The sequence below is a fragment of the Scyliorhinus canicula genome, chromosome 17 (genome assembly GCF_902713615.1).
Source record: "Scyliorhinus canicula chromosome 17, sScyCan1.1, whole genome shotgun sequence".
Classification (NCBI taxonomy): Eukaryota; Metazoa; Chordata; class Chondrichthyes; order Carcharhiniformes; family Scyliorhinidae; genus Scyliorhinus; species Scyliorhinus canicula.
In genome coordinates, this window is record NC_052162.1 from 16,772,519 (window position 1) to 16,795,059 (window position 22,541).

Below are 22,541 nucleotides of genomic sequence, written 5' to 3' on the forward strand. Positions count from 1 at the left end.
GTCTCGAACATCCCAGAGTAGATTCTTCAGCTCATTTACAAGTCACGTGCATCAGTGCTACACAATGCAGTTAATTTGTGCAATTTGTCAGCACAAATTATTCAAAGGAGAAATTTAGGCATTCCATGACATGAAAGTAGATTCAAATAGGGCACTACTGTCTGGCAGCAGATGCAGTGGGACAATAAATGGACATTGGGTTTTCTTTCTGGGAATAACAGAATATTTTTTTGTGTAGAACATTTTTTAAGGCTTTAGAAAAACACAGCTGCACTATGTTTTTCAATCAGCTGATACACTGCGAGCAAATGTTGACGATCTCTTTAATTTTAATCACATTCCTGGCATAGCTTTAAAACAAATGTCACCTCAACAATTCCAACTATTTTCCAGAGGACAAAACAAAACCCAGCCGAGCTTTGCATCAAGGATTCGATTAATATATACAAAAGACTAACTCAATTGGCTGTGAACTAAAGTTACCCAGGACCACTGGCTGTAAGGACACCTTCGTGTGCCACAGACTAGACTTCACACATACCAGAACAGCACATTAAAAATAATCTATTTTCAGCTCTACGCACACAGATGTTGGATGATCACAGTCCCAGGAGACACGAACCAGACTGCTGAAACTGCATGCCGTTCTGTTTTCTTGTACCTTGTTTTCTACTCATTTGTAAACCCGAGTCTTAGACTACACTTGCTTCTAACTTTAAAAAAAAAGCGTGAAAGGCAGCGAGTCATTTCTCCCCAGGATATACCACTAAACCGAAGTGAAATTATTTACAATCATCTGCAGCCAATTAAGGACATGTTGATTCCAGTTGAAATGACAGAAGGCAGCCTTCTTCAGTACTGGTATGGCAATTGTACAAGACCTTTAAACACTGTACACAGTAAAAACCATTCAGCGTTACCTATTTTGCTCTTTGGACACTAATTATACACCGTCACAAAGAGCTTATACAACAGCTTTGCTAAATGCAAGTCTACTCTTCTCCTGTAGTCTTCCTTTAATATGGTTTGATTGTTTTGACATTGGCTATCCTAATGCTGAGACTGGAATGCTTTTGACATGAATAGAAGCGAAAACTGTAGTTTTGAGAATGGCAGAGATTTAAGAGATATTGATTTTCTTAAAAAAAACGTTACATTGCTTTCACTCCTTCTAAATTTACATTAAATATTTTGAGACACGATGCTGTTTGCACCGAAATTATGGCACAGAGATTCACGGGGGGGGGGGGAGAGAGAGAGAGAGAGAGAGAGAGAGAGAGAGCGAGCAGGGGGCTGCAGTGGCCCGGAACGTAGGTAATGCAGAAGTACTGCCAAATTTAATGACAGGACCTCATTTAAACGTTTAAACCTTTGTTTCCTGCCTGGCAAAGAATCTAGTTGCCGGTTGGAAGACCTGTACTGGAAGGCAGGGAGGGAGGTAGGGGAGCTGGGTTGAAGAGATTGTGGGTTGTGAGGTTTCAGATCATAGAGGTAGAGGTTATTAGGTTAGCCTGGGGAGCTGCTGGTAATTGTTTTGGGGATGGATCGAACGCGGATCCTCGGCACATTGCGCCACTGTGCCGCCCTCTGCTAGTAATTGTTTTGCCTCCTCTTGACGACATGCAGTGAGGAAACTTACTTACCTGTTGGATCCCTGCCTTTCTTGCCTCTCTTTTACCTGCAAAACCTGACCCTCAGCCATCAAGTCTAAATGACTGCTTAAATCTGAAGCGCACAGCTATGTTAATATATTTCAATAATTGGTCCACTTCTCACGAGCTGCATACCACCCAGTCGACCTCTCTTAAAACTGGAAGAGGGTGTCCAATCACAGCGAGACCGATTCAGAACATTGCGGCACAAAATTTAAAGCTACTGCCTGTACCTTTTGACAGGATCATACTTAACATTCCCCACCCTACCAAAGGAAATACAATAGAACTTATTTGCCCTGAAGAATTTCTCCCTAAATGGTATAATTACTAGACTTTCACCAAAACACATATTTCTAGCAGGATGACAAGCTGGGATCCTTTCTTTCCTGGGCATGTTATTGCCAAGAGCATTACCCCTGCCATGAACCAACACACACCAGGGTTCTAACCTTCCTGGTCTTCGTGCCCAGTGACCAAAAAGTGTATTTATTCATTCCGTCAACAGAGGGAGCTCATCATATAGTTCATTAAATCAAGGCAATTATGCCTCATCTGTCGAACTGACATTTGCAGCTCAGTGATTTCCTGCAACAAGTTCCCTTAACCTTTCCTGCTATATTTTGTAGGTTTCCCGTATTTCTTTTGGATTTGGTGCGCAACAGAGTATAGCCAGAATCAACTGGAACAAGTTGAATTGTGCAGACATTTTCCCACGTGTTCCCAGGTAGAAGAGCCTTACTTTGCAAGTAATTTCCAATCCATACGAATTTTCACCTCTGCTCGACTGGCCACCTATCTTTTCAACTCGACTGATCACCCCCAGAGGGATGTCAAGGGTCATCGCGGAATCCTATGCAAAAGGATAAAAAAAAATCAGTACGTAATTGCTCAAGTTTTCAACACACTCAGTTGCATCACTTGCCTCTGACAACGTTTACTCTGAAACATTTTAGGAATTAATTACTCTTTAAATGAGGAAATATGATTAAAGCCATCATTGGCACCTGTCAGTAATGTGCAAATTTGAATTAAAACAGTAGGGATACATAAAGGCATGCAATATGGCTTTAACTGTACTTATTAAAATATAAACTTAATAACGACTTGCTTCTGCATCAAAATAAAAGATTGGCATTTTAAAGACTTCCAAAAATTGAGACATGGTTCTGTGTATTTCCTTAGTTTTATTTTAGGATCATAGGAGAAGGAGGCTATTCGGCCCTTCAAGCCTGCTCCTCCATTCAAGTAGATGATATTTGATCTGATTATGGTCTGAACTCCACTTTCCTCTCTGCCCATATAACCAGTGTCTAGCTCAGCCTCGAATAACGTTAACAACCCAGTCTCCACTGCTTTCTGGGGACGGGAATTCCAGATACCAACAACCCTACTAGCAAAAAAAAAAAAATCCTTGACTCGGTCTTAAAAGGGAGACCTCTCATTCTTAAACTATGTCCCCTGGTTCTAGTCTCCCACGAGGAAACATCCTTCCCCCTCCTCTTCCCCCCCCCCCCCCCCCCCCCAACCCACCAGCATCCTACCCTGTCAACTCTCTGAAAGATCTTGTATTTTAATTTTTTTTATTGAATTCACCGTCACTATCGTTGACAATTTTCAGTAGGTTAAAATGAAGTAATTACTGAACCTTAGAAAGCTTTCAGCGTGTGCATATGACTCAAGCGAGGATGAGTGGGTTCTTTCAGGGGCTAGCAGATGAGTGTGAGAGGTGTGGGCGGGGGCCATCGAATCACACGCACATGTTTTGGGGTTGTGGAAAATTGGGAAGATTCTGGGCGGGGGTGTTCGCAGTCTTAGCCAGGATAGTGGAGGAGGGAGTGGACCCGGACCCTTTGGTGGCGATATTTGGGGTTTCAGAGAAGCCGGAGCTCATGGAGAGGAGGAAGGCCGACGTCTTGGCCTTCGCCTCTCTGATTGCACAGTGATGGAGTTTGCTGGAGTGGCGGTCGGCATCGCCACCGGGGGTAGCAGCTTGGTTGGGTGACCTGTATGACTTCCTGCGGTTAGAGAAAATAAAAGTGTGAGTTAAGGGGCTTAGCAGGAGATTTTGAGAAAAGGTGGAGGATGTTTGTGACTGCGTCTGAGGAGCTGTTCGTCACAGGGGGTGGGTGATATTGGGGGGGGGGGGGAAAAGAGAAAAATCTGTACAAATTGTATAGTTGATTGTTGGGAAGAATGTCTCCCGTGGTGTTTATTTGCTGTAACCTACTTTGATACAAGTTTTAATAAAATGCGTTCAAAAAAAAAGAAAGCTTTCAGCGTTCAATGGAGTATGAATTTGGCAGAGCAAGGAAGTCTTTTGCTTTGGGGCTTGGTGAACAAGAAAAGTGGGGCCAGAGGGGTTTGCAGCTTCTTTTCAGAATATTGGCTGCTTGCTCTGTTTATCCCCATCGCCCCCTCCCCCCCCCCCCCCCCCCTTCTCTTGATAAAGGCATGACCATCTCAAGTGCACCATGCACACTTTTTAAGTTGCCTTATGTAGGAAAAGTGTTGAGGCGAGGATATTCTGCAGTACTTGCATTTGCAAAAAGACTGCTACTTTGAAGCCTTAAAACATAAAATGTTGCAACCTTCTCTCCCATAATGCAATTGCAGAGAACTTCTTGTGTACGCAGATGCAAAGATACAGGCTTAATCATCTACTGAGCTAGGGTTCCTACAACATGCATCTCGGGCCAGTCCAGAATATGTTCTGGATTTACTCCCATCTCATAACTAACCAATAGGTCAGCATTTTTGCACTTGGTCGTTTTCCCCTAACTTGATGCTGCATTAATGCAGCAACAGAACAGAAGAATTCAGACAGGGTGAATTTTACAGCCCCTCTACAACTCCCCACCCCCAAGGTTGCTTACAAAGTGACTGACTTAAAAGGCCATTCCACAGGAATGACACACTGAGGGGGATCTAAATGGACAGAAGGTTGGATTTCTGCCTCTCAGTCAGAGGATGACGCATTCTCGAGAGACATGTGGGCCAACAGCCAGCAACGTCAGACCTCACTCGTGGGTGAGCAGACTGGATCCCAGACTGAGGTACGCCCAGTTTTATAAAGCAGGACATGATTAGACCGTAGGGAGGAGTGGGCAAGGGAAATTGGAGGGATGAAAGAGGAAGATCTTGGAGGCCAGATCGGCAGTAAAGGGCAGGGGAAGAGTTAGCATCCTTGATGCTAACAGAGCACCCCACCCCTTGCCTGCCAACACCAACCGTATTATGGTATGGGGAACATGTGGCATTGCGGCTGAACTACTAATCCAGAGACACGGTCATGCCCTGGAGACCAGAGTTGGGATCCCACTATGGCAAATGGGAACACATCCACTGCGCTTATATGCCGGTAGATGGACTGGACCAGGAGCGGAGTGGTTAAAAAATTGGCTTTGGAGCAGAGAAAGGTGCGAGGTAGGGGAAACAAGATGGCGGCGGGCAGGGAACCGGCAGCGTGGCAGCAGTGGGCGCAGGAGCAGCTTCAGAGAGCTGAAGGCTGAGATTTTGGAACCGCTTAAGGCCTCGGACAAGCTGATGGCGACTCAGACGGCTCAGGGTACAGAGATCCGAGAGCTACAGCAAAAGGCCTCAGAGAGCGAGGACAAACTCCTAGGCCTGGCAGTGAAGGTGGAGTCGCACGAGGCGCCCCACAAGAAATGGCTAGCGAGGATGGAGGAGATGGAGAACCGCTCCCATCGGAAGAACTTGCGGATCCTGGGCCGCCCGGAGGGGCTGGAAGTTTCGGACTTGGGGGCCTATGTGGCCGTGATGTTGAACTCGTTAATAGGCGCGGGGTCGTTCCAGGGGCCCTTGGAGCTGGAGGGTGCCCATCGAGTGCTGTTGAGGAAGACCAAGCCGAACGAGCCACCTAGGGCGGTGCTGGTCCGTTTTCACCGCTTCGTTGACCGTGAGTGTGTGCTGAGATGGGCGAAGGGGCTGTTTAGCTCACAGGGCTAATCGCTGGCTTTGTAAAGCAGACCAAAGCAAGCCAGCAGCACGGTTCGATTCCCGTAACAGCCTCCCCGAACAGGCGCCGGAATGTGGCGACTAGGGGCTTTTCACAGTAACTTCATTTGAATCCTACTCGTGACAATAAGCGATTTTCATTTCATTTCAGAGGAGCAGCAAGTGGGAGAAGGCAGAGATCAGGATTAATCAGGATTGGAGCGCAGAGGTTTAGAAGAGAAGGGCTGGTTTTAATCAGACGAAGGCAGTGCTTCACAAGACAGGGGTGAAGTTTGGCCTGTTACAGCCGGGGTCGCCTCTGGGTCACTTACAAAGATCGCCAGCTTAACTTCGATTCCCCGGAGGATGCCTGGGCCTTCGTCCAGTCAGAGAAGTTGGACTCGAACTGAGGACTGGGGGGCTGGGGACTGATGTACATAGACCATGATGTACATAAAGGGTATCCTTTAGTTTTTCTGGTTGTGTTTGTTGATGCCTTTTTGCTTTTTGGGGCTGTTATTTATCTATTCTGGTGCTTTCTTGTTTTTTCCACTGATGGAGGGCTGGGGAGCTGTTCGCGGGCCCGCTGGGTCACGCGTCCTTTTTCCCGCGTGTTGGGTCGGGGGGGCGGGGTTTGAGATGGAAGCACGGGCTTTCTTCCCGCGCTGGAGGCACAGCGGGCGGGACCGGCACTGGGTGGGGGGAGTGGTGGTTGTGTTACACCGGGAGCAGCCGGGGTCAGGAGTCGGCTGACTTACGGAAGTACGATGGAAGGGATTACGCAGCTAGGGGGGGCCCTAGCTTTTGGGGGGGTTGCTGCTGGAGGGGCCGAAGGGGAACTGCTGGCGATGGGGGGGGGGTCTGCCACCGTGGGGAACGGGCCTGTGGGGCTCTGCGGGCACATGGTGAGCCGAGGGAGAGCTATGGCTGACCGGCGCAGAGGGATGGGGAAGACCCCCCAGATTCGGCTGGTCAAATGGAACGTGGGGCTGAATGGACCGGTGAAGCGGTCCCGGGTCTTGGCGCATTTGAAGGGGCTGGGAGCGGACGTGGCTATGCTCCAGGAGACACACCTGAAGGTGGCGGATCAGGTGAGGCTAAGAAGAGACTGGGTTAGGCAGGTGTTTCACTCGGTGCGAAGAATCAAGGGGTGGCGATTTTAGTTGGCAAGAGCTTGTCGCTCGTGGCGTCGAGTGTGGTGGCGGATAGCGCAGGTAGATACGTAATGGTGAGTGGTAGGCTTCAAGGGGAGCGGGTGGTTCTGGTTAATGTGTACACCCCCAACTGGGACGATGCAGGTTTCATGCAGTGAATGTTGAGCCGGATTCCGGACCCGGAGACTGGGGGCTTGATCTTGGGAGGGGATTTTAATACTGCGTTGGACCCAGCTCTGGATCGTTCGAGGTCTAAGACGGGCAAGAGGCCGGCGGCGGCCTCAGTGCTGAGGGGGTTTTTGAGGCTGGAAGGTAGGGAATTTTCCTTTTTCTCCCATGTCCACAAGGCTTATTCGCGGATTGATTTTTTTGTCCTCAGCAGGGCGCTAATCCCTAGAGTGGTGGGGGCGGAATATTCTCCGATAGTCATATCAGACCACGCTCCGCAATCGGTGGACCTGGAGCTGGGGGAGGGGAAGGATCAGCGCCCGCTGTGGAGGTTAAATGTGGGGCTTCTGTCAGAGGAGGAAGTAGTGGGCGGGTCCGTAGGTGCGTAGAGGGGTATTTGGAAGCTAATGACAATGGGGAGGTGCAAGTTGGGTTGGTCTGGGAAGCGCTGAAGGCGGTGGTTAGAGGGGAGCTTATATCTATTCGTGCGCACAGAGCGAGGGGGGAGAGGGTTGAGAGGGAGAGGTTGGTGGAAGAAATGGTAAGGGTGGACAGGAGGTATGCGGATGTCCCGGAAGAGTGGCTTTTGAGGAAGCGTCGCAGTCTCCAAGCGGAGTTCGATATACTGACCACCCGGAAGGCGGAGACGCAGTTGAGGAGGGCACCAAGGTGAACTGGCAAATCTGCTCAAGGGGAAGTTCAACTGAGGTTCAGTGTCAGACATTTATGTTTAGGAGGTGGGATGCGCTGCCGCTCTCTTTGGCGGGCAGGGTCCAGTTGGTTAAGATGACGGTGCTCCCGAGGTTTTTGTTTCTCTTCCAGTGTCTCCCCATCTTGATTCCGAAGGTTTTCTTTAGGAGGGTTAATAAGAGTATTCTGGGCTTCGTGTGGGCGCAGAAGACCCCGTGAGTGAGGAGGGTATTCCTGGAGTTAGGCAGGGAGGTAGGTGGTTTGGCGTTGCCCAACCTGTGTGGGTACTACTGGACTGCGAATGTGTCAATGATTCATAGGTGGGTGATGGAGGGGGAGGGTGCCGCATGGAAGAGGTTGGAGGTGGCGTTCTGTGTGGGCACGAGTTTGGAGGCACTGGTGACGGCCCCGCTCCCACTCCCCCCGGCAAGGTATTCTAAGAGTTCAGTAGTGGTGGCTTCCCTCAAAATCTGGAGGCAGTGGAGGTGGCATGGGGGGGGGGGGAAGTGAAGGCCTCAGTTTGGACCCCGATACGGGGCAACCACCGGTTTGTACCAGGGAGAATAGATGGTGGGTTTTTGAGTTGGCATAGGGCAGGCATCAGGCGGATGGGGGACCTTTTCCTCGACGGGAAGTTTGCGACCTTAGAGGAGTTGGAGGGGAAGTGGGGTCTCCCCCCGGGAATATTTTCAGGTATATGCAGATTAGGGCGTTTGTTAAGCAGCAGGTGGCGGAGTTTCCGCTATTGCCGCCAAGGGGGGGTGCAGGATAGTGTGCTCTCGGGGACGTGAGTCGGTGAGGGTAGGATCTCGGCAATTTATCAGGTGATGCAGGAGGGGGAGGAGGACTCGGTGGAGGAGCTGAAAGCGAAGTGGGAGGAGGAGCTAGGGGAGGAGATCGACGAGGGGACGTGGGTGGACGCCCTGGGGAGGGTGAATTCGTCCTCTTCTGGCGCATGGCTCAGCTCAATTCAGCTGAAGGTGCTGCATAGGGCACACATGACAGGGGCCAGGCTGAGCCAGTTCTTTGGGGATGAGGACAGTTGTGGGAGGTGTTCGGGAGGCCCGGCGAATCACACCCACATGTTCTGGGCGTGTCCGGCATTGGAGGGGTTCTGGAAGGGGGTCGGTTCCAGGGTAGAACCTGGCTGGGGGCTCGCTATCTTTGGGGTAGCATCGGAGCCGGGAGTGCAGGAGGCGAGAGAGGCCGGTATTCTGGCCTTTGCGTCTCTAGTAGCATGGCATAAGATTCTTTTACAATGGAGGGACCCCAAGCCCGGAATCCTGAATTAACGACATGGCCGGGTTCATCAAACTGAAGAGGGTCAAGTTTGCCCTGAGGGGGTCGGTGCAAGGGTTCTTCCGGCGGTGGCAGCCTTTTCTTGATTTCCTGGCAGGCTGCACAGTCCTTGTGGAGACAAGCTCCCGTCTTCACACTTGAGGATACCCTCCACGTGTTGTGTGACAAAACCACCGTGTTAAATTGGAAGTATTAGATCTAGCAATTCAAGACTGGGCATCCATGTGACATTGTGGGTCTCCTCTGGAAGTACTCAGCATCACAGATGTCAGTCTTCAGCCAATTTGATACATTCCATGTGATATTAAGAACTGGCTGAAGGCACTGGATACTGCAACAGCTAGGAGCCCTGACGATATTTCGACACTAGTACTGAAATCATTTGCTCCACAACTCGCCTCACTCCAAACTGAGCTGTTCCAGTACAACATTGTCATCTACCCAGCAATGTGGAAAACTGCCGAAGTACGTTCTGTACACAAAAAGCAGGATAGCTCCAACCTGGCCCCTTAACAGCCCATCAGTGTACTCTCAATCATGAGTGAAGTGGTGGAAAGGGTTATCAACAGCGTAATCAAGTGGCACTTATTCAGCAATAACCTGCTCACTGATGCTTAATTTGTCACTCAGCACCTCATTCCAGCTCTGGTTCATACATGAACAGAAGAGCTGAACTCCGAGAGGTGAGATGAGAGTGACTGCCCTTGACGTCAAGGCACCTTTTGATTAAGCATGGGATCAAGGAGCCCCAGCAAAACTGGAGTCAAACATTCAATTCCTCCATCACCGATGAACAATGGCAGCAGTGGGTATCATCTACAAGATGCACTGCAGGATCTCGCTACGGTTTCTGAGGCAGGATCCACTTCCAAACCCACAACCACTAACATCTAGAATGACAAAGCCAGTAGATACCTGGGAACCCACCACCTGAAGGTCCCCTTCCAAGTCATTCAACATGCTGATTTGGAAACATATCGTCGTTCCTTCACTGTCACTGGGTCAAAATCCCTAAATCCCCTCCCAACAACAGAGTGGATTTACCAACACCTCAGGGGCTGCAGTGGTTCATAGAGGCTGCTTACTACCGCCTTCTCAAAAGCAACTACAGATGGGCAATACATTTGGGTTAACTGGCTTGTTAACAAGCTCAATTGCCAATCAATTATTTAGTGGACAGGCTACCGATTGCAGTGTCCGCCTGCCCACACACACATACCTGAAACCACGCTTGGATATGGGCCATACAATTCAGCCCACAAATCACAAGAACACAATTTAACTGACCCCCAAGTTTACTCCAACACAAAGGTTCTCAAATGCGGTCTGGAAGATATTGTACGGTCGGCAAGCTGGTTTGTCCAATCAGTGATCTTCCCTGTGCAGAGAGACAATTGGAATTGTCGCAGGTACATGGACCTGTGCATGCACACCTTCTGACCTGTGCACCTTCTCATAACTGGACACCATTCGCATTGTGATTGGACCAGTTCTTCCACTTATCAATAGACTCTTTTTAAAAAATAATGACAAGGAGAAACCCATAACATTTCTACACTCATTGAATGACCTGCTGACTGCTTATAACTATCAAATAAAATAAAGTTGGAACTTCTGGAAGCCTGTACAGAGGGAAAAGGAAATCAGTGAGTTAATCCAGCGTTGCTCCCTTTGTGTGGCGCCATCCCTTTATCAGTCGCACGGTTGAAAAAAACATTATTTACCTCATTAAACTGGGTTGTTGGGATAGAGAGTGTGAACTTAGAAGAGGCATAAACAGATCTGCCATTTTCTCAGCCTACAAGGTGTTTGCTGGGTTTACTATTCAGATTTTAAAAAACATGGGCTGAGACCAATTATAGCTACTTCTATGCTATCTGTTTACTCGGTGCAGGATTCAAACCAATGCACTTTCCCACTCTGTATGGTATAGAACCACATTGGAAGGTACACCTATCAAATAAGTAATTGGAGAGAATTTTTGCATCATGTGGGAAGTGGCAAAGAGAAGAAGCAAAGAGACTTAAAAGCCACTGGGTCTGCCGCAAAACTAATAATGGAAAATCGGTTTGATCCTTCCATTCAATTTCTTCATGCTAATTTAATAGGTTAGCTGAAGGCATTCCCATGATTTTTCTCATACCGCAGACTTTACATTTATGGCCATGTAACTCTCAGATGGACATAAGCCTGTAGGTTTGTGCCCTTGAGTTGATGCTGTCAATTATTTGTGAAGGAGTAGAAAAGAGGCATCTGAATAAGTTTCCATTTAAAATATAAGACCTGAGCAAATGTGACTCCTCAAACGGCTCAGTGAGCTTTATCAGCGGCCCCTGAGCTATAGACTAGGATAGTTACATACCTGCACACTTATCTGGTCTTAATGTGGGAGCAGCATAGCAGTAGAAATTAGTCTTAGCTTTGTTTAGCGAAGCAGAAATTGATTTGGCACCGTCGCACGATCACTGCCAAGCAATCCATGATGGAAGTGCATGCCAGGCAAAGCCAGGGAGGAGAGTGCACCAATTTCTTCAGTAGCAAAAAGCCTGTGGGTACTCTTGGTTTGAATGAATAATGGCCAATTGAGCGAAACTGCAGAAGGAAATTAACACCCCTCTAGAGTTTAATAGCAGGGGATAGGAGCAAAATGTCGAAGTGCCAGCTTTTGATGTATTTACGCAGTGTAAGCTGCAGTGTAACCGTTCGTTTAGAACCATTTTAGAATTGGAGATTTGTTTCTGCATTAGCAACACAAGGCATTTAGTCAGGCTATTCATGGAGCTCATTACAGCATTCCAGATGCTGCTGTTCAGGCAGTATAATAATAATAATCTTTATTGTCACAAGTAGACTTACATTAACACTGCAATGAAGTTACTGAGAAAAGCCCCTAGTCGCCTCATTCCGGCACCTGTTCGGGTACACAGAGGGAGAATTCAGAATGTCCAATTCAGCTAACAGCACGTCTTTCGGGACTTGTGGGAGGAAACCCACGCAGACACTGGGAGAAAGTGCAAATTCCGCCCAGATAGTGATCCAAGCCGGGAATCGAACCTGGGACCCTGGAGCTGTGAAGCAACAGTGCTACCCACTGTGCTACCTTACTGCCCCCATGGGAATATTCAGGGGCTGACTATGCAGGATTTTGCTCAGGATAGATATGATCAGCAAGTTCTGGTAAACTTTAAACTCGTGGCATTCGTATAAATTTTGATTTTAGTTTGGCTTATAATACACCATAAAGAAAAAATATATATAATACACCTTAAACACCAGAACACACGTTGTTCCAAAAAACCATTCCACTGGATCAAAATCTTTCTTGCAAACATGATTATTTGTTTCAGATATTATGGTTTGCTGTTCATGTTTACAGCTACCCTGAATAAATATAAACATTCCAGAACAAGGAGCAATTTCAATACTTCCCAGATTTGCACATCACTTACAATTTCTTGAACATCCCAGTTTCAAACATGTTAAAGCAGTACTTTTGTCTGTGCTGTTGTGAAAAAGTATTGAGCTTTTAAAAATGAAAAAGTCATTCACGCACTTGTCTCATTGCCAAACCACCTATCGGCCAAACCCAGAAGAGGAAGCAACTTAAACAATAGTTTTTCTTCCTCCAAAAAAACTTTTCTTGCGATTCGCTGAAGCAAAAGCTCACTATGGACTTATCTTAAATGTAGAGATTGATCATTTCATGCATATTAAGAGCTAGAACATTTTTATAGATATGGTCCTTCAAAATGTCAGATCTGTTTATGCACTGGATTAGGGCGAGGGCACACAATTGCATGGCATAGAAAAGAGCTAAAAATACGAGTAAAGTCTTGGATTAGATTCCTGGCCTAACCCTAATTTTTCAACTTTAACCAGGGCTATCTTGTATGAACATTCTAATTGGGTTGAGCATGGGGATGGAACATTTAAGTTATGAAGAGAAGTTGGATTGGCTTGGGTTGTATTCGCTGAAGCAGAGAAGACTTTGGGGCGACCTGATCAAGGTGTACACGATTAAGAGGGGTATGAACAGTCAGTTATGAGGGGACACAAGTTCAAGTGAGGGGCAGGAGGTTTAGGGGGGATTTGAGGAAAACCTTTATTACCCAGAGGGTGGTGACGGTCTGAAACACACCGCCTGGGAGGCAAGTTGCCTCACATCCTTTAAAAAGTACCTGGATGAGCACTTGGCACGTCATAACATTCAAGGCTATGGGCCAAGTGCTGGCAAATGGGATTAGGCAGGCAGGTCAGGTGTCTTTCATGCATCGGTGCAGACCCGATGGGCCTCTTCTGCACTGTATGTTCTGTGATTCTGTGGGAAGGCAATGGCGCAGTGCTATTATCACTGGATTAGTAATCCAGAGACCCAGGCTAATGCTCTGCCGACCTGGGTTCGAATCACAAGGCAGATGGTAAAAATGATAATTTTTCCCTTGTGGAAAAACAAATGGACATCAGGTAAAAACACTGGACTTAGTCACCTTCCTGTGTTTGAAAGACTATGATTACCTGAGTTCACACAAAAAGTTAAACAAGGGCAGCACGGTGGCACAGTGGTTAGCATTGCTGCCTACGGCGCTGAGGACCCAAGTTCGAATGCCGGCTCTGGGTCACTGTCTGTGTGGAGTTTGCACATTCTCCCCGTGTCTGCATGGGTTTCACAGCCACAACCCAAAACATGTGCAGGATAGGCGGATTGGCCACACTAAAATTGCCCTTAATTGGAAAAAATAATTGGGTACTCTAAATTTAATTTTTTTTAAAGTTAAACAAAAATCTAATGATGGCCAAACAGTAGTTTCCAATTGTCGTAAAATCCATCCGGTTCACTAGTGTCCTTCAGGGAAGTAAATCTGCCATCCTCACCTGTTCTGGCCTACATGTGACTCCAGACCCATCGCAATGTGGTCAACTCATAAATGCCCTCAGAACTGGCATGGCAAGCCACTCCGTTCAAGGGTAATTAGGGATGGGCAACAATGCTAGCCCAGCCAGCAACACCCACATCCCATAGAAGAATTTTTTTTTAATCCCCATCCCAGCAAAGTAAGGGGGAGGGATTCCCCTAATCATCATTTTATGCTTCTGGAAAACCGCAAGTGGACATCAGGTCAAAACACTGGGCTTAGTCACCTTCCTGTGTTTGAATAGCTATGATTACCTCAGTTCACACAAAGAATGGTTCCTTGGGCAATTTTCTAAAGTGCGGCTTTATCTCAGACAGAATGACCACTTTAGAAAATGAGGCAAGAGTGGGAATTAAATTAAAAATGACAAACGAGAACAAAACCAAATACAGGACAATAAGTCAGATTAATCCTGGGCAGCAGCAAATAGAGTATGAAACAGAACTCTAATTAAGGAAAAAAGTATGTTTATTGGAGTTGGCGGAGGAGCCTACACGTCAGCTTATGGTGTATTTATGTGTTGTAAGCATAGAGCTCTTTTCGTATTTTAGTAGCATAGGCAGTGGTCCAATTTAAATTGCTTTCATTCTTATTTTTCTTCCACATTTCCTCCCTCAAGAAAGTGAAATGTTACATTACAAACAACATCAGCAACAGAAAGTGTTCAGTACAGTCAATCTTGCAAACGTATTGAGGCACAAAATACTACTTTTAGAGTATCAATTGCTGGAGCTCAAACCAAATCAAAATGCAGAGAAGTGCTAATTTTAATCCGATTATTAACATTTTCCTAGCTCCTGCAGCATTACTGATGAGAGCTTGTACCATCAGACCCTGGGTCATTAACTAGGAAACTAAATTGGACACGAGAGGCACTTTAAAATCATCTCCAATGTTTAATCCCTACTTGTAATGATGCAACCAGGTCAAACTTTCTAACTAAACATGAAACGTAATTGACTAAAGAAAGATTAAACCAATATCTTAGCCAATTAAAAAACAATTTTGCTTTACTTTGATAAAGACTTACTGGAGAAAAAAGACAGGGATTTTTTTTTTTTTAAAATGTGCAACATGTACATGAGAAATAAAAGAAAATTTAAACAGGATAAGTAGCAAAATAGCTTCTAGAAATCCTGATAAAAACATCCCCAAATTTAAGTGCTTATACTGTATTGATGTTGTAGGTATAAGGATAATGGGTGAAGACTTGGGGAAAGTGAGTAGTCTCAAATGGGTGGCACAGTAGTTTGCACTGCTACCTCACAGCGCCAGAGACCTGGGTCCAATTCCAGTCTTGGGTGACTATCTGTGCAGAGTTTGCATGTTCTCCCAGTGTCTGTGTGGGTTTCCTCCGGGTGCTCCGGTTTCCTCCCACTGTCCAAAGAAGTGCAGGTTAGGTGGATTGGCCATGGTAGATTTTCCCTGGTGTACAAAAAGATGTAATTAGATGGGGTTACGGGGATAGGGGTGGGTTAGGTAGGATGCTCTTTAAGAGGGTCAGTGCAGACTTGATGGGCTAAATGGCCCCCTTATGCACTGTAGGGATTCTATGGATCTATGGCTGGAGTCACTGATGACAGGAGGTGGAAATATGGAAATTAAGCAACGAACATGCTCTGGTTGAAATAAGTGGAAGAAATGCAGTGGAGTGTTAAGTGATAGAAAATTATCGATGAAACTGAAAGGAAAAATCTACAAGACAGTCCTGAGATTAGACTTGGAATCATAGAATTTACAGTGTAGGTGGCCATTCGAACCATCGAGCCTGCACCGGTTCTTGGAAAGAGCACCCAACTTAAGCTTGCTAGCTAGTGCTGAAACCTGGGTATCAAGAAGGGAGAAACAATGACTGGATACCATTGAGATGTAGACGATGAGATGGATGTGCTGAGCAATAAGAAAAAACAAGGGGCTTTTGTCAGTAACTTCATTGCAGTGTTAATGTAAGTCTACTTGTGACAATAAAGATTATTAAAATTAGGAACCGGCACAACAGGGAGACAGTGTAGATGGTGGGAGCATTGAAGAAAGTAGCAGTGACAAAGAGTTATCTGTTGCAGTGAGAGAGCAAGAGAAACATGGTGAGGCTAGTGGGGTGGGGATCGGACTATCAGGAAGAATCACAGAATCCCTACAGCGCAGGAGGCGGCCATTCGACCCATTGAGTCTGCACCGACACTCTGAATGAGCACCATACCCGGGCCCACTCCCGTGTCCTGTCCCCGTAACCTCACACAACCTGTACCATCTTTGAACACTTGAGGAGCAACTTAGCATAGCCAAACTACCTAACTTGGACTTCTTCGGAGCACCCAGAGGAAACGCATGCAGAAACAGGGAAAAAATGCAAACTCCACATAGTCACCCAAATCTGGAATTGAACCCGGGTCACAGGCAGAGAGGCACTGGCATTGCGCTGTCTCCAGAAGAGGAAAGCCCAAGGCCAGCTGGAAAGAGAGATTTAAATACAGCAAGATTGGAAGAGGAACGGGTGACTGAACTAAGGAGATGCAGAACGGTGTTCAACCATAATTCTGGCAAACCCAAGTTTTTCTTTCTTTGTTCGATCACGGGATTTGGGTATCGTTGGCCGGCCCAGCATGGGCTAGACCAGGTAAGGACGACAAATTTCCTTCCCTAAAGAATGTTAGTGAACCAGATGTTTTTTTTTAAACAATAACCGACAATGGTTTCATGGATATCATTAGACTTTTAATTCCAGATTTTTTGATCATTGAAATCAAATACCTAGTGGGATTCAAACCCATGTCCCCAGAGCATGACTCTGGATTTCTAGTCCAGTGACAATACCACCACATCACTGCCTCCCCAAAGGAGAGAACGAGAAAGGAGAAAATGTATCGATGTTACAGTATAGTTTTTAGCAGATTATCTGTCACTTTCTGTCACCATTTGTCAGTGTGTAAAGCATTGAGTGGCCATTTCAGGGACTGCACAATTTCCTGAAACTTGTGACTGCTTAATTAAACAAAACCAAAAAACCCACATGATAAAGATTGTAAAGGTTTGCCTCGAGGTTTATGACAAGCTGACATATACAGAATTTGGACATCAATGTTCTTCAGATAGTTTTTAGAGATACAAAGGCAAAAGACTGCAACATTTTAGCAGATTTGAAAAAGGAAGTTTGATTTCTCTAAAAGTAAAACATGGAGATGCTGACCATCTGAAATAAAAACAGTAAATGCTGGAAACGCTCAGCTGGTCAGGCAGCATCTGTGGAGGAAGGAACAGAGTTAACGACCCAGAACTCGTCAGGGCAGGATGCTCTTATCCCAGAGGTAGCCACAATATATTCTGGGGGACCCTGCAAAATTATTTTTTCCCTTTCCAAATAAGAGAATTTATCTTGTGTCCTTATCTTAAGTATTAAGGTCACTGCCAAATACTTTGTTTCCGAATGTTTTTGTGTTGATTGTGTTTTCAGTGTAGTGAATACTAATCATAGGAGCAACATAAACAACATTAACTGATGAAATAGTTTAAAATCAGCGTTTATGGAATGCAAATGTATGTCCAAAAAATAGAACTGAGCCTTCAGCCTTCCCACCTACTGCACGTGTCTGTAATCTCACTTTAGGACAGGTGGATTAGTATTTAAAATATCATGAGCTAAAAGCTTACGATGCTGCATGTATTTGTAGTTTCGCAACTCAGTTGGCAACATCTTGCGTCTGAATCAGATGGTTATGAGTTTAAGCCCCACTGCAGAGACACGAGCACAGAATCTAGGCTAGCGTCTGAATCAGATGGTTATGAGTTTAAGCCCCACTGCAGAGACAAGAACACAGTGCAGCATCGAACATTAGTTGGCGGGGGGTGGGTGGGAAGGTGGGGGAGGGGGGGCTGTGTATATTAACGATGACTATGGGTAACCCCTGATTCCTTTTTGTCATTTGTTTATGTTAACGTGCGGGGTGATGTTTGGGGGTTGGTGGGAGGATGGGATCGCTGTTATTGTTATGGGGTTTGACATATTTGTTTTTGATTATTGTTTGTTGTTGGTGGGTGTAAGTTCGGGAGAAAATGTGAAAAAGGCGGAGAATAAAAATATCTTTTAAAAAAAAACAGTGCAGCAGTGAGACGGTGTCATTGTGTTGGCAGAGCGGTCTTTCTTTCTTTTCTTTTGATAAATTTAGAGTATCCAATTCATTTTTTCCAATTAAGGGGCAATTTAGCGTGGCCAATCCACCTACCCTGCACATCTTTTTGGGTTGTGGGGGCGAAACCCACGCAAACATGGGGAGAATGTGCAAAATCCACACGGACAGTGACCCAGAGCCGGGATCAAACCTGGGACCTCGGTTCCGTGAGGCAACTGTGCTAACCACTTGCACCACCGTGCTTCCCAGCAGAGCTGTCCTTTGGAAGAGATGTTAAACAAATGGGAACCAGCTGCGTGTGATGCTCTTCGCTGCTTCCTGTGACGATTGCTGCATTATCAGAGACCCCTCCCACCCAGGCTTTACCTTCTTCCAGACCCTTCCATCAGGCAGAAGGTAAGTCTGAAGGCCCGCACATCCAGACATAGGAACAGCTTCTTCCCCACAGCTACTAGACTCCTCAACGACTCCCCTCGGACTGATCTGTTCCCTGTAAGAACACTATTCACGTCGCCCTATGCTGCCCTTGCTCAGGTATTTGCTTTGTTTGGCCCCTTGTTCCACTCTGTAACCAATCACTGTTTGTCAATGTACTCTGTTGATTATTCTTTTTTGTCTACTATGTAGGTACTGTGCACGTTCCCTCAGCCACAGAAAAACAATTTTCACTGTACTTCGGTACACTTGACAATAAATCAAATCAATCAATCAAGAACCCTTTATCGGAAAACAGATTGGTAACGTTTTGTCTGATTTGCAGGTGGAAATAGGGATTTCAGGTCCCTTCGTCGGTAAAGAAATTGCTACGTTCTGACAAAATGGCACAGACCTGAAACAGTAAATGTTTCTCTTTCCATAAACACTGCTTCACCCAATTTTATTTCACACTATTACCATCGTACATTTATTTATATTCACATGATTTTATGGCTTTTATTACTTTAACAGAGTTACAAAGCCAGAGCTCAGAGTGTGGACTGGGGCAAACCCCTAATCCAGCTCCTTGCCTGCTCCAAAAACCAATTCAAATTTAATCCAATTCATGGTCCCCACAAGAGAGACATACCAGATCCAGGCATTATACCTGAAGTCACGCTCATCTTAGCCAAAAGGCATGAGAAGCGATGGTTTTATGGCTGTTAAACCTGGTGTTGTAAGACTTCTTACTGTGCCCATCCCCGTCCAACGCTGGCATCTCCACTTTATGGATTTTGAAATAGAATTCCAACAATATTGCTCGCAGCAGAGATTGAATAAATCTACGGGTTTACATTAGTAAAGAGCAGATCAAAGATTTTGCAGCTTAATCAAGACGATCGCTCTTTCTAGATAAACTAACAGCCCCATGTATAATTTTCAGTCACCATTCTAATACAGTATGTCCTCACTTAAAGTTGCGATTGTGTTCCTGAAAATCACGATTTCAAGCAAAACACTGGTTCCCTAGAAAACCATGTTAAATTGCAGTAAAGTTCAGTACAGCCTTTCTTATCAGAAAAAAAACAAGTAGCAAAACATTATATCCTCCAATGTTTTTGTTTCATAGGATCAGAGAACTTACGTTGCAGAAGGAGGCCATTCGCCCATTGAGCCTGCACCAGCCCTTGGGAAGAGTACCCTACTTAAGCCCACGCCTCCACCCTTTCCCCATAACACCTCCTGACCTTTTGGACACTAAGGGGCAATATAGCATGGCCAATCCACCTAACCTGCACTTCTTTGGATTGTGGGAGGAAACCAGAGCACCCGGAGGAAACCCAGGCAGACATGGGGAGAAAGTGCAAACTCCATACAGACAGTGACCCGGGTCCCTGGAGCTGTGAGGCAGCAAGGCTAACCACTGTGCCACCGGTTTTATAAATGTAAAGCACCAATTCTTTCAATTTAGCGTGGCCAATCCACCCACCCTGCACAGATAAGGTTGTGTGGGTGAGGCCCACACAGACACAGGGAGACTTTGCAAACTCCACATGGACAGTGACCCACGGCCGGGATCAAACCCGATCCTCGGTGCGAACAATTGCGCCACCGTGCCGCCCCTTATGTTGAAACATTTAACTTTGCTAAATTCCCACATTGGCAAATGAAATAACTTTCAAAATAAAATAAGTTTAAAAATAAAAAATTGGAACTTTCTACTCGCAACACCTCCTGCTCAACGCGGATCCCGATTCCGAAAACCAGGCTCCATGACCTTCCAGGTCGCTGGAGATTGTCCCCTTCCATGACCGCAGAGGTCTCTCCCCTCCCCAACCAGAGTAGTGGCCTCCTCGACACCTTCTTCTTCTTCTCCTCCTCCTCCTCCTCCTCCTCCCCCCCCCCCGTCCCCTAGTAACAGTTCCCCCCCCCCCCCCCCCCCCCCCCGTCTTCAATCCACCTTCTTGCCGAACCACCCACTCACCGACTCTCACCGCTTTCCTCTCCTGAACCCTAGCTGTGAGCGAGGACTGAAGAGAAGAGCAGTGAAGCAGGAACATTTAAAATAAAACATGGATTGTCGCACTTTGCATCATCGGGACTCGCATTTTCCGGCTTCAGATCAGATCTGGATCTTCAACAGGAACGCAGGTCTGGGTGATGAAAGTGGTGAAAGGTGTCAAAAGGTAGGAGGTTCAGCAAGAAGGTGGATCGGAGAGGAGAAAGGCTACAACACAGATGCCGGGGTAGGGGAGAGACCACTCCAAAATGGCGCTAATTAGATCACGCATGAGATGATGTTAAAATGACTCTCACTACACAAAGAGAATACAGGTCCCATTAACTTACTGGCATTAAAGCGAAACGTTAAAACGGGGCGGTGTTAAACAAGGATTTGCTGCATTACTGAATAAAATCCATCCATTTTGGAAACCCCCAAGTTTTCAGAACACTTACAATAGAACCATGGTTAATTTTTTCTATGCAACTGTTAGTCACTTTAGTATTTGGAATTTCTGAAACCAAAATCGCGCTTCCACCTTTTTCCACTCACTTCCACACTGGTGACTATTCATAACAAGAAATCCGAATGAGACAATCCCCGTTATACTTGAGAGGAACATAAATGTGTGCACCCTGACGTCAACAGCAAGCCGAAGTGTGAAGTTACAGAAATTTGTTTTAATTCTTTCATGGAACGTGCACATCGCTGGCTGGCCAGCATTACTTGCCCATCCCTGATTGTCCTTGAACTGAGTGGCTTGCTGGGCCAGTTCAGAGTTGTGTCATAGGTAGGCCAGACTGGGTAAGGACTGCAGATTTCCCTCCTCGAAAGGATATTAGTCAGACAGATGTTTTTTTTTGTACAAACAACCAAAACTGATGGTAGTTATCACGGTCGCCATTACAGAGACTATCTTTTATTTCCAGATTTATTCGTTGAAATTAAATTCCACCAGTTGCCATGGTGAGATTTGAACCCATGTCCCCAGAGCATTAGCCTGGCCCTCATGAGTCCAGCAACATTACCACTGCACCACCATCTCCCCCTATCATACATCCATCACATTCAGTTGATGAATGAAATATTGTGCTGGAGTTCTATTATATTATCTATCTACTGAACTGGACTGTATTTCACTCTCTCCTCTCCTCCTCTCTCTCCCCCCGCAACCTCCAACCAGCGACAGAAAAACTCCTACCACAGTAGTACGGGCTTGGTTTCGGGATAAAGCTACAGGTAGACTCTATGGAATCAAGGTTTGGTTTCAGGATTGCTGTTGGACGAATAGTTAGAGGCATCTCTCAGACACCTGGTATTAGTTTTATTTATTTCAAAGGAGGTAAGTGAATGCCACTGTGACAAACCCTGCGCTGTATTCAATGCTGCCACGTCTTTGCATGTACAATGGTGGATACCAAGCATCAGCTACCAACTACATTAATCCAATACCGGTTAGTAGTTACACCAGATGCACTAATACATGCTACAAGAGATTCTGAAGTACTGTGTCAGCTATAAACACGAGATGCAAACCTACATCACACGAGACCACCAATATTTCACAATATGAAAGTAAGCTAGCGGGGAACATAGAAACTGACTGCAAAAGTTTATATCGGTATAGAAAGAGAAAAAGCTTGATAAAGGAACAACAAAGGTTAGGAGCTAGGGTTGCGGGGATAGGGCAGGGGAGTGGGCCTAGACAGGGCGCTCTTTCGGAGGGTCGGTGCAGACACGATGGGCTGAATGGCCTCCTTCTGCACTGTGCGGATTCTATAAGCATTGCCAAGAGTGACACAATCTGAACTTGAACTTTTAGCATTCAAGTATTCAGTGGATAGCCATATCTAAATCATTGGAACAAGAAACCAACTTTTGAATTAAAATGCCCATTAAGCCAAGTCTATGCAAAACTTTCAGAATACCTGATTTTCCTAAACTTTTAAACTTACTGCCAAATTGTTTGAGTGTAGCCATATGCTACAATCAGTGGCTCCCTTGGGAAACGCACAAAAGATGCCTGCCACATAAGATGACCTTAAAAATAAAAATTATGCATGTCCAAATATGGAACTGACAATGTGCTAATACATATCTCCAAAAAATATATGTACAAATGCATAACTCAATTAACATTTAAACCAACACAAAATTGCTTT

At 45.9% G+C, this 22,541-nt stretch overlaps 1 protein-coding gene across 2 annotated transcripts in view; it reads right to left on the reverse strand.

The window, feature by feature from the left end:
• mtm1 (myotubularin 1) overlaps nucleotides 1-22,541 on the reverse strand; it is a 111,534-nt gene that overhangs the window by 60,304 nt on the left and 28,689 nt on the right. For both annotated transcript variants that reach the window (XM_038774205.1, XM_038774206.1), the window contains exon 5: nucleotides 2,395-2,505. In XM_038774205.1, the coding sequence (XP_038630133.1) occupies nucleotides 2,395-2,505 (111 nt within the window). The remainder of the gene's footprint in view (nucleotides 1-2,394; nucleotides 2,506-22,541) is intronic.